Genomic DNA, 13189 nt, shown 5'->3' on the forward strand with positions numbered 1-13189 from the left:
TTCAGCCTTATTTCTGAATTTCTTAGTTGTCTAGGTTCTAGTACAGTGTACTGAGGAAAATATCTGTAAACACTATTTCATTTCTGAAAAAAAAAAGCTATCCTCTAAAAAGGTTCATTCCCAAAATGATTTAACTGGCCATTTTTTTGTTTTTGTTAACATAGGAATAAATAGGCTTTAAGACCCTTTCTGTTCTAAACTAATGTTTTAAAAATGTACATGTTAAAATTTGTAAAATTTGTAAAAAAATAAATGCTAAAATTCTGGAAGATTCCACATTAAGGGCGCTAAAAGTTTTATATAGCATAACCTATATTTATTTAGAATACTACGTAGAATACCTGCTGATTAGCAACAAACACTTGTTTTCTTCCCAATTATTTAATGGTAAGACTTGTGCTGTGTGCTTTGTCAACCAAATAATTGTATTTATAACAAATATATCATACAGTTCATTTAGCTTGTCTACGTAAAAAAATAAGATGCACTTATATAGTCTCTGGGGCCATATTTCAATTACTCATCTGACATAATATAATGTCATACAATTAGTTTGTAAACTTGCCAAGAAATCTTACACATTTACTAATAAAAAGATTATCACTAACTTAAGTTACAGTTAAAGAAGTTATTATGCTCCTAAACACTTATCTGACCATGATAATCTGTTGAAATATAGTTAATCTTGAGTATTTGATAAAAATCTTTTCAACTAGCTTTCTTATGAAAACTATCAACTGCCTTAAACATTTTGATAAAATTGCTATTCATGGATGTCCTCTATAAATTATACTGGTTAACAACATAATCTTTGAATTCAGCCCAAAGATGAATCTCAAAAATTCATACAGATAAAACTACCTAATGATAACAGGACCAAAGCAAATCCAAACCTCAAATTAGGACAAATCATAAATGTACATTATTGGCAGAGGCAATCCTAGTAACTTTCAAAATATGCCATTCTATGTACATAGTTATACTTGGTGAGTTTATCAATAGACTTGGACATAAAACTATTTCTTAGAATGCTATTTGATTAGATTAATCCAACTGCCTGAACAAACAGAAAGTTTCCCATTGTTTTCCAGGTACGACTGGGTTCAAACTGAAAAACTCTCAGTAATAATGTTTAATACAATCAATCTGAAATTTTTTAAAAAATTGACAATCTATGTCAGTTATTCAGAATGAAGAAATATTTAGTAATGTTCACATATTCACATGCACAGTCTTTTCAAGAAGAAGAATGTAGTATGTTGCATGAGTACACACACAAATTATAGCTAGAAGTATGACAAAATGTTTCCAGACTGGGTCATTACGTTGATTTGTAGTTAAGAATTTTCTACAGCTTTTTCTAGCTAAGAAGTTACAAATGAAACTTGATGAACTATACCAATTACTTAATATTTTAAGTATTAATCCAGTTTATACTTTTGCCATATCACTAAATAAACCATGGGGTTCCTTAGAATAAAAAATGTACCCACCTCACAAAATAATGTAAGCTTGTCATCTGGTAAAAGACCATTAGCTTCATCAAGCAAAAAGTCTCTTCTAATGAATTTTTTAAAACCCCAGTCCTTCCCTTGCTCAAATCGATATGCTCTTTGGCTTTCTGGTGGAAAACAAAATAGAATTTGAATAAAACAAACATCCAAGAGACTTTTAAAAAATAATAACAGTTAAATGTATGAAAACAGGACTTGCCAATACATCCATCACAAAAATTATAGATATCTGTGTTTATAAATCAAACGTCATAAGAGATTTAAATCAGGTAGAAACAGATCACTCTATGTGGCTACTCAATTTTGGCCATTGTCAATGAGCACAATTTCAGACTTCTGGATCTCATATAGAGAAGTTAGATCAAATCTTGTGAAGAAGGAAGAGATCTTTTTAACAATCTAGGCCCTAAAAGACAATGAAATAGGACCAAAATATGTTGGTATAGGCATACTAGTCATCAGCTAATAACAGAATCTGGTAAGGAACATACATCTTATTTCTTGCTTCTCCCTTTAAAAGTGGATGTTGTAGGCTGGGCGTGGTGGCTCACACCTGTAATACCAGCACTTTGGGAAGCCGAGGTGGGTGAATCATAAGGTCAGGAGTTTGAGACTAGCCTGGCCAACATGATGAAAACCCATCTCTACTAAAAAAATACAAAAATTAGCTGGGCGTGGTGGTGGGTGTCTGTAATCTCAGCTACTTGGAATGCTGAGGCAGGAGAATCATTTGAACCCAGGAGGTGGAGGTTGCAGTTAGCTGAGAGCATGTCATTGTTTTGCACTCCAGCCTGGGCAATAGAGTAAGCCTCCACGTCAAAAATAAAATGTTCTAAATATCAAGGCATGTTTAAGCTTTCCTGGCACACTCATCCAGCTGATACGTTTTACTCAACCACAGAAAAATCCATGAACCTGTGAAAAAGCTAAATAAAGTCCTTTATCATTCCTAAGTCTATAGACATAACCTCCTCTCCTCTAAAAGGAATTTTTCATAATAGTCCAAAAGATACTTTTCATGTGATTTGTAATAGATTTAATAAATATCTGAAGTAAGTATTTCAAATACCTAAGGTACTCTGTAACAACTATATACTAGGAAGTAAACAAGATTCTCTGCAGAAAGAATTCATCATTTATTACACAAATAATAAAATGAAAGTGGAAAATCAGTAATCAATCTACCTGAAACACTCTATCTTAAAGTGAGACAATGTGAAAATATATATTATTTTAGCAATACATTATTTAAAAATGCATATGAATGGCAATTTTTCATAATAAAGTTACTTGATTTTATGATTCGTTTCTAGAAAATATTTAAAATCTAATGTGGTAGTTCATAAGACATTCTCCTACCATACACAATGTACATTTCCTACATCACTCTTCTATTATGAAGCTCAAGGCTACTGCATTTCAGCTGACTATATATGTGAATTTTGGACTGAAATTTGGTCCTGAAACTAAGAAAAACGGTTCTTTCAGTCAGTGTTCAGTCTACTGCTCAAAAAATTCTAGTGACAAAATATCAGGACACTCTATCTCTTTCTCATTGTTCTTCAGATTTTATTACCTGGCAAAAAAGGCAAGAGAGAAATGTTTCCTGAGTACCTATTATATATGCCAAGCATTGAAGAACCAGACACCTTGCCCTAACAGCCGCTATTTTACTAAGTGACAAGTGGATGTCATTTTAGGACACGAAGAAGTTAAATTTTAATATTATCAACTATTTTTACATATTTCATGAAGTTTAAGACTCAGTAAAATAATTATAGCTCTATGCTGGATTTAAATAATGGTCAAATTAAAAGTTTCAGGTTAAGCAGATTTTAGTGGAAAAAGTCTGAAACTTTTCTAGGTAAAGGTGCAGAAGAAGTCATAATATGTAGTTATACAAAAATGTCTTCAATCAGTTTGCAAATCACTTACCCATTGCTTTTGTTTCTTCCCTTTTAGCATTCAGAAGGGAAAATTTGAATTTTGCTCGAACTTCATTTTTGGTGCAGTAGACTAAAAGCAAATATAAGGACAAGTAGTCTTTACTTTCATCATCTAATCCCTTTGGGTTTACCCTCAGGCACCTAAAATAAAACAATAAGCTCACATGGAGGAATATAATACTTGAAAAGCATTGAGAGAGAGAGAAAGAGAGAGAGAGAGGGAGGGAGGGAGGGAGGGAGGATAATACTGAAATCATTTATTAATGTCAAAAACAGCACTCCTGTCAACATCCTCACAGTTCTTTATAATTCTCCACAATATTAGGAACATGTTACCGATCTAATATGAAATTACATTCATACTTATTCAGGAACAACAACAAAATCATGACCAGCTGATGATTACATCAAAAACAAACAAACATCCAAAGCAAACAAAAATCTTACCATTTCATTTTGTCACTTGGGCCAGATGAAAATGTTGAACTTTTTAACGCGTCACCCATTTCCTCTCGACAAAAACTGAAGTTATTAATGGTCCACATGTAGGAAAATTTTACCACTTTAACCTAAGAGATTCAGAAAACCACTTTTATAATAATGACATTATAAAATATTTTTAATTTGCTACATATTTAACATCCTATGATCCAGTCTTCTAACACTCCTAATAACCATGGCAAAGCATTTTACAATAATATTCTCAAAATACTGTAAAATTTATAAATGACATAGAGTGAGGGATTTTTAGAGCATGTACCTGTGTGTAACACCAGCTTTCTGCTATGGGACCAGTAGACATATCTCCATGTAGAGGTGGGGTGGGTTCCCGAGACATTGCCACTTTATTGTAGTCTTTTAGGATTTATGTAGTGCCCCACACAGTTGAGTACCTTATCTACGAAGAAAAGTTTGATGTACTGATTAAAAAGTTTAGATGACAGAATCAAGAGGGAAGACAAATAAGACATAAAAACTTCATGAAACAATTACTATCCCAAACTAGGTTATGAAGGAACATGTGAGAATTTTAAACAAATTTAATAATTTTTAACAAATATAAGCTTAAGTCTTTGTAACAGATAACACTTGAAATCTAAACAAACTTAATATTTATAGATAAGATTATTTTGTGAAGACATATTCTCTAAAAAAATCAAGAAATCACAAATTTTAAAATGACATAGTTTATGACTAAGTACACATATAATCACAAAATATTATGGAAACACAATGATATCAGTTCATATCTGGTTCACCTTCCTTCATCTTTTCTTTGACATATTCATGAAAACCAAAAGGTCTGCAAAGTTAGAACTATAAATGCTAATTACTCATCTGTCAGACTCCACAAGTTTTCATCAAGTAAAACACAGAATGAGATATAACAGGCAGTGCTCTGTAAGAAGAAATACAGACTTTCAACAAAAGTCGATGTCTATCTCAGATGAGCAGGTTTTCTGATAAAACTTCATCCCTAACAGAGTGCTTCTTACTGAGAGATAACTACATCACAGAATTTCCTCCCTGTTAGCTGTTCTTGTACTATATCCAACAGGATGCATAATTACCTCTTCATAATCTAACCAGGATATTAATGACCAGATGCTGCTGCTTTGTAACTTACTAAAAGAAAGAAGAACAATCAGAATAAGCTACATAAGTAGTGCACTCTGGAGGTGCAAGAGGGTTTCAAGATTACATGACGATATATGTACTGAAGTCTGGAGAATTCTATGCTACCACAGACAAAACAGACTTTAAGTCAAAAATTGTTGTAAGAGACAAAGGATATTATATATTGATAAAAGGGTCAATTCATCAAGAAGGTATGACAACTACAAACATGTATACACCAAATAATTGAGCCCCAAACTATATCAAGCAAAAATTAACAGAATTGAAGAGAGAATAGACAATTCTATAACAGTTGGAGGCAGCAATACCCAACATTCAATAATGCATAGAATAGGAAGATCAAAAAAGAAATAGAAGACTTGAACAGCAGTATAAAACAACTAGACCTACTAGTCATTTCACCCATCAACAGTAGAACACAACATTCTTTTCAAGTACATGTGGAACATTCTCCAAGACATACCACCTTTGTTTTCTACAGAGCTGGGAATAGAAACAGGAGTAAAAATAAAAGTTGAGTATTTATTTTAGGCAAATTCATAGTTAATTAAATAAATATACTGAAAGAGTAATGTTACTGACTTATCTGTTAGAAAAATCTCTAGTACTATATGAGAGGGCTATGTTCTCGTCAATACTTTTGCCATTGACTATAAAGAACCCTGATAAACCATTATGACCAATTTCAAAAACCATAAATCAAGAACAATATCTGAAATGCATAAAGCACATAAAACTAATTTCACTAATATATATAAAATTTCTACAAATAAGAAAAAATTAAGCAAATAACTCACAGGAAAGAAACGTATAATTAAAAAAATAAAAATTTAAACTAAATTAAAACACCACTTTTTACCTTTCAAACTAGGAACAATCCAAAAGATGAGTGAGAAGGTAAAGAGAGGCACTCTCATACATTTCTTGTGGGAATATAAATAGTATAATAATCTCCCTTATTATTTCATGGTGAGATTTCTGGCAAGAAGAAAATGATACTAAAATATAAGCTACCAATTTCTAAAAGCACAAAATGCCGATGGTGTTACTTGATGTCCATGAAAGCATTTATATGGTTTCTGGCAACTTGCAGTGATTTCAGAAACATTCACAAAAAAAAAAAAAAAATATGATGAGATGAAGCAGCATTTCACACAAGAATTACTCCCCTCAAAAAGTTTACCCTCACTTATAAACAATGAAATACAAAAAGAACCCATAATATTTTCTACCTATTGCATTGTCAAAGATAATTTTAAACTGTCAAAGCCTACAGCCAGCCAAATTGCAGAAAAGCAGACATCACTATACTGGAGATAAGGCTTTGCTACAGATCAATTTTATAATTAATATCAAAAGAAATTCTGTTAGATTCATCCTATAAATACATACTAGGAAAATGATTACAACTGTGAAAAAGATAATTTTTGAGCACAGTATATTTTTGTAATATTTATACATGGAAAATGTGCAGCTATTAAGATTGCATTAAATTTTCTTAATGACAGGGAGAAGTGTTGAGGATATGCTGTATATCTAAAAGAAATCAAACAGTATGCCTAACAGGACATTGCTTTTATAAATATAAATAGTATATAGAGGTACTGGTGCGTAGAGAAAAACAGTCTGGCAGGTGGACGCACTAAGTTGCACTTTGGCATTTCAGTGAAAATGTTAAATACATCTAAATATTAAAAGGCTATCTCTGCAGGGGGAGAAATGCCAGATATAGGTGAAGGGGAGGAAGGCAGCAAATCACACTGCCACATGTGTACCTATGCAACTATCTTGCATGTTCTTCACATGTACCCCAAAACCTAAAAAAACAAAAAAGGCTATCTCTGGGTGATGTGTTTTTTTCTTATTTTTATTTATTTATATTTTATAAATGTATTATATTTTAATTAATATAGAAATATAAATAATTATTTTAAAAAGTATTGGAAAACATGGTTATTTTCAAACTCATATGGACCACAGAAAATATGTAATATCTTGTATGTATGTTACTATTTAAGAAATAGATACTAGGGTAAAAGGTAAAAAGAGAGAGTAAGTCAAAGAAAACATTAACCTGAATCTTTAAGCTTTTATAAAAAGATACTATTATAATTTAATACTAACATAATACACAAATAAAAAAGTTTTAAAAACCCTGGAGGGTAAAGACAAAGTTCTTCAATATCTCTAGAAGAGTTATAATCTTTGAAGTATGTACGTCATATATACCTCAAATATAATTCATATATAAAAGCCAAACTACAGCCAGGTACGGTGGCTCACGCCTGTAATCCCAACACTTTGGGAGGCCGAAGTGGGTGGATCACTTGAGCCCAGGAGTTCAGATCAGCCTGGCAAACATGGTGAAACCCCGTCTCTACCAAAAATACAAAAATGAGCCGGGCATTGGGGTGGGTGCCTATAATCCCAGCTACTTGAGAGGCTGAGGCAGGAGAATCGTTTGAACCTGGGAGGTTTGCAAGGAGCCAAGAAGATTGCACCACTACACTCCAGCCTGGGCGACAGAGTGAGACTTAGTCTCAAAAAAAAAAAAGTCACATAAAAGGTTACAAGAATTGCTTTTTGTTTTCTCTTCAGTTACTCCATCAAAGGATGTAGTTACAAGGGGGGTATGGAGAATCGGAGTGAACAGACTATATACGTGAGCACTTTACAAGATATTACATACGTTGTTTATTCTTCAGTACTCTGTTAGCTGGGTGGTAATACCCCATCTTAATGATGAGAAAAGAGTTTGAAAAGCTGACTTTAGACTTTAAGTAATTAGAAAGTGGTTGAACACAAATTTGCCTGGCTCCAAAGTCAATTCTCTTTCCATAGCTCATGATGTCCTTCCAGATTTTACAAAGCTGAAATAGGCCTTACCTATCTGGTCCAATTCTTATTTTATGGATGAGGACCAAGATAAAGAAATTAACTAGCACAGAAAATAAGAACTGTCTGAATTTACACTGTTAGATGAATATTAGAACAAAGACAAAGATCTCCCAAAGTTCACTTCAGTGCTATTTCCAGGATTCTATTAATTTCCTCCTCTTCATAAAAAGAAAAATACAAATAAAAACAATAGACTATCAACTACCTACTAACATTCAGGTCTTCCAATTCTTGTTATTACAGAAAAAGCTTGCAAGCTTGCAGACAGGGTACAACAAAAGTAAGATCCAGAGAATAACACAAGACAATCAATCTATATACATCAAGAAATAAGTAAAAGATTCTTCCTTATTCTATTTTATAAACTTGTCTTAAGATTTCAAATGTGATATTTCCTACTTATTAAAGGGAAAGCAAGATCTATTATTGGAATAAACATATACAAGACCTTCTACTTCAACAAAATGCTTCAGACATATATATAACAATGTTATATATATGTCATATAGATACATACAACTACCTAACTTTATATAAAAATTTCAAATATTCATAAATAAAAAGAATCACACATCAAACAATCATGTACCCACCATCCTGGTGCTTCCCTACCACCACCATGTTTCCTCTCTTTACCAGAAGTAACCTATATCCTGAATTGCTGATTAGCATACCAATGTATTTCTTGACATTTTTAAAAGTATCTATGAATCCCTAAAATATATAGATAAAAACTTACAGATATGTAATAACGTATATACATACTGATGTCACAAAATAGTAGAGAGCTCCAAAACTCCAGCCCTCTACAAAAGCAATTAATAGCTGGTGAAACAATCAGAATCAACTTGTTTGAAACTCTGGAACTGCATAAAAAACTTAACAGGTAAGGGAATGCTTGATGAAGAAAGAGGCTACTGAATTTCAGTGAGAAAGGGCTATGGCATTTTAATACGCCTGCTTACTATGGCCCCCTCCCCGAGTTTGGTGGTCCACTCAAGTCATCAGCCCTCATTCCTGATACAGGATGCTGGTATAAAGTCAGCTGACCTTATTCCTGGTATAGGGTGCTGGTACCAAAGGGAGCAATATGGACCTTATTCTGAAAAATATTGCCATTATGTATGTACTCTGACCAGTCTGGCAATTCCCTGAATGACTGAATTAAGGGCCAGTTTCACCTGCCTTGGAGCTTTCCCAAGGTAGGGGATAGCATTCTGGGGTCTGGCATTTACCAAGAGCATTAAGAGGCAAATATGTTACAGCCACCAAGAGCAAGGAGAATTGGCACAAGCAACAGCCAGGCAAAAAAGCGTGGGAAGGAAGAAGCTGGGGAATAAAAGCTTTGAAAAGCTCCCACATATACCAGGAAATCTAAAAAGCCAAGTGTATGCCCAGGGGCAAACACATGCTTGCAAAGAGGTAAGAGGGTCCTAAGAAGGCTGACAGCACTGAGCCAACAGGAAGTGAAGACTAAGGCAGAGTTGTAAATGGACTGGCTAAACACTGAAGAAGTGATCCAATAAACAGGCAATCTGCAAGGACTGGAGGAGCATTTTTAAGGGTTCTTATGAAAATCAAAAATAGGTTGAAAGTAAAAGGATGTTCCTCCTGACAGGTGGTGGAAAAAAGGAAAAGAAAAAAAAAAGTAAAAGGATGAAGAAAGATATTCCATGCAGAAGAGAGCTGGGTAGCTATGCTACCATAAGACAAAACAGATTTTAAGTGAAAAATTGTTATGAGAGATAAAGGATATTATATATTGACAAAAGGTTCAATTCATCAAGAAGGTATGACAACTACAAATATATATACAGCAAATAATAGAGCCCCAAACTATGTCAAGCAAAATAACAGAATTGAAGAGAGAATAAATAATTCTACAATACTAGTTGGAGACAGCTATACCCAACATTCAATAATGCATACAAGAACCAGGAAGATGAAGAAAGAGACAGAAGACTTGTACAGCAGTATAAACAACTAGACCTAATAGCCATTTTACCCATCAACAGTAGAACACACCTTCTTTTCAAGTGCATATGGAACATTCTCAAGGATAGACTATATGCTATCTAGGCCACAAAACAAGTCTCAACATATTTTAAATTACACAAAGTATCTTCTCTGATTGCAGTGGAATGAAATTATAAATCAGAAACAGAAGAAAACATTTAAAAAATTCAAAATGTGGAACTACCAAAACTGACTCAAGAAGAAACAGAAAACATGAACAGTTCCATAACCAGTAGAGACTGAACCGCTAATGAAAAAAACTTTCATCATGACAACTTTAAGAGCTCCATGGACAAAGTCCCCAGCAAACTTAGTGAAAAATATAAAAACGGTGCTGGAAGCACAGAACAAATGAAGAAACATTTATTCAAGAAAATTTATTAGAGACTGTAAGAAATGTAAGAATCTGTGGTCTCTGAATAAGGACCTGCTCTGTTCCAACTCAAGGAGTCAAAAACTCCATTCTAGACTGGTGTAGCCACAAGCAGTGGGTTCCCTCTTCCAACAGGTCCAGTCAGTCTTCCTGGAATGGGAAGGGGGTCAACATTTCTAATCCTGCCTCTAGCTACCTAATGCTGATATTCCGAGTGAATGTAGCCAAAAGGAAAGTCCCTGCTGTAAGGGTGGAGGCTCTACTTTGGGCATGATGCTGTTGGGAGTACCAATCACTGTTGTCTTGGCTCGTAAGCTGTGGGTTCCACACTGGGAGTTTGAAGATAAGTAGAACTGAGGTTACTGCCTCCCTCCAGCTCAACTCCTAAAGTAGAGATGTCACTGTGTAAGAAATGCACCATTTTCCCTTACTCTTGACTCCAGAGCCTGAGCTTGGAGATTTTTTTCCTGTGGAGAGAAGTTAACCATAAAGCAGAATGCTTTTAATTTCTTCCCAGAGAAACCAAGTTCATTTGTAAAGAAATAGGCAAGCATGATCTGAAAAATTGTAGAAGCTGTGAGAGGCAAATGAGAAGAGATTGGAGGAATCAATGGATATAAAGGCTAAACTACAGGACAGCTGGTTTTCTACAAAAAACCAGGGAAGGAGACAGCTGGGAGGAGCCCACCTGGCGTCAGAAGAAATTTCAAGCACTGACTTAGGGAACTATTTCTTCAAAGGAAACCAAGTTTGATTAGTCTATAGAACAAATTTGATTAGGCTGTAGAACAACATATGCCCCAGGGCACTGTTGAAAACAAAAGCGCAATTAGCACTAGATTAACGGACTTCAACAGATATATGTGTGAACAGGCAAAAAGAGAGCCCTGCCCAACCACTGTCACCCAGGGTAACTGTGGAAATACCCAAGGTGGCTTCCTCTAAGGTGCAACATTAGAGGCTCCACACTATGTGTGTGTGTGGAGGGGGGGAGACAAGTTGAGGCGGCTGTGGGTGGGCACTAAATAGACTCCACTAAAATAGTCCATAAACAAAATAAGCAAGAAGCAACAGTTTGCACTGGAAAGAAGAAACCAGCTCCAAGAATTTCTCAGTATACTACATAAAATTTCCAGCTTTTAATAGAAAATTACAAGGCATCAAAAAACAGCAAGTATGATCCATATACTGGGGGAAAAAAAGCAGGTAACAGAAACAACACTTACATGTTGGCTCTAACAGACAAAACCTTCAAAATAGCCATTAATAAGTATGTTTAAAAACTAAAGGAATTAAGGTAGAGGAAGGTATGATGACAATGTCAAAAAAAAAAAAAAGAAAAAGAATATCAATAAAAAGGTAAAATTTATTTTTTAAATAAAGAACTAAATAAAAATTCTGGAGTTAAAAAAAATTCTGGTGCTGAACAATATAACTGAAATGAAAATTCACTAGAGGAGGTCAACAGTTGATATGAACTAATAGAAGAATTAGTGAGCTTACAGACAAATCAATAGAGACTATATAATCCAGATAGAAAAATATAAAGAAAAATGAACAGCTTCAGAGAACTGTAGGACATTATTTTAAGCACAGTGACATATATGTACTGGGAGTACCAGAAAGAGAGGAAAGACAAAAGAAGTAGAAAAAAATAACTAAAGAAATAATGGCTGAAAACTTCCCAAGTTTATTGAAAAGCAATGACATACGTTTAAGGATTTCAATGAACTCCAAGTAGGTTAAATGTAAAGAAATCCACAAACATGGATCACAGTAAAAATGTTGAAAAAGACAAAAAAAAAAAGCCACCAGAATGGCTATAATTAAAAAAAAAAAAAAAAAAAAAAGGAGAAAGGAATTACCAGCACTGACAAGGATTTAGAGAAACTGGAATCCCTGGACATTGCTGGTAGAGATGTATAATGGTTTAACTGCTGTAAAAATAGTTTAAGTGTTCCTCAAAAAATTAAACATAGAATTACCAGATGTTCCAGCAATTCTACCCCTAGGCATGTATCCAAAAGAACTGGAAACGAGTGTTCAAATGACTGAGACACAAATGTTCATTGCAGCATTATTCACAATAGCCAAAGGTTACTAGCTAATAATCCATCCACTGATGGACAATACAAACATCCAACAAGGAATAAATGAATTTTGAAAATGTGGTACATGTGCACAATTAATTTTCCTTTTTATTTTTTTGAGGCAGAGTCTCACTCTGTCACCTAGGCTGGAGTGCCAAGGTGTGATCTTGGCTCACTGCAACCTCTACCTCCTGGGTTCATGTGATTATCCTGCCTTAGCCTCCTGAGTAGCTGGGATTATAGGCATATGCCACCATGCCTGACTAACTTTCGTATTTTTAGTAGAGACAACGTTTTACCATGTTGGCCAGGCTGGTCTTGAACTCCTGACCTTAAGTGATCTGCTCACCTCAGCTTCCCAAAGTGTTGGGATTACAGGCATGAGCCACCGTGCCCAGTGACATTTCCTTTTTTTTTTTGGAATCCAACTGGACTTTATTTGACACAGAATAAAAATATGGGACGCTTCACGAATTTGCGTGTCATCTCTATGCAGGGGCCATGCTAATCTTCTCTATATCATTCCAATTTTAGTGTGTGTGTACTGCTGAAGTGAGCATGAAATTTCCTTTTTTAAACAGGGTCTTGCTCTGCCACTCAGGCTGAAATACAGTAACACAATCACAGCTCATTGCAGCCTTGACCTCCTGGGCTCAAGCAATCCTCCCACCTTCGTCTCCCAAGTGACACAGGTGTGAGCCATTAAGCCTGGTC

General features: G+C 34.5%; 1 protein-coding gene and 1 non-coding gene across 9 annotated transcripts in view; both read right to left on the bottom strand.

The window, feature by feature from the left end:
- Window positions 1–13189, bottom strand: part of SPOPL (speckle type BTB/POZ protein like) — a 72283-nt gene that overhangs the window by 19085 nt on the left and 40009 nt on the right. For 5 of the 8 annotated variants that reach the window (XM_078327887.1, XM_035305007.3, XM_078327889.1 and 2 more), the window contains exons 2-5: window positions 4221–4358; window positions 3908–4029; window positions 3450–3601; window positions 1494–1621 (exon numbers count right to left, since the gene is read on the bottom strand). In XM_078327887.1, the coding sequence (XP_078184013.1) occupies window positions 1494–1621; window positions 3450–3601; window positions 3908–4029; window positions 4221–4298 (480 nt within the window). In that variant the 5' untranslated portion in view covers window positions 4299–4358. Of the gene's footprint in view, window positions 1–1493; window positions 1622–3449; window positions 3602–3907; window positions 4030–4220; window positions 4361–13189 lie in introns of those variants that run through there. The other 3 variants (XM_035305013.3, XM_035305012.3, XM_054257667.2) reach the window with 2 other exon arrangements.
- Window positions 12927–13033, bottom strand: LOC118154907 (U6 spliceosomal RNA). The gene has a single exon (XR_004745160.1). It is a non-coding gene; the product is annotated as a U6 spliceosomal RNA (small nuclear RNA).

This window comes from Callithrix jacchus, chromosome 6 (assembly GCF_049354715.1).
Source record: "Callithrix jacchus isolate 240 chromosome 6, calJac240_pri, whole genome shotgun sequence".
Taxonomy (NCBI): Eukaryota; Metazoa; Chordata; class Mammalia; order Primates; family Cebidae; genus Callithrix; species Callithrix jacchus.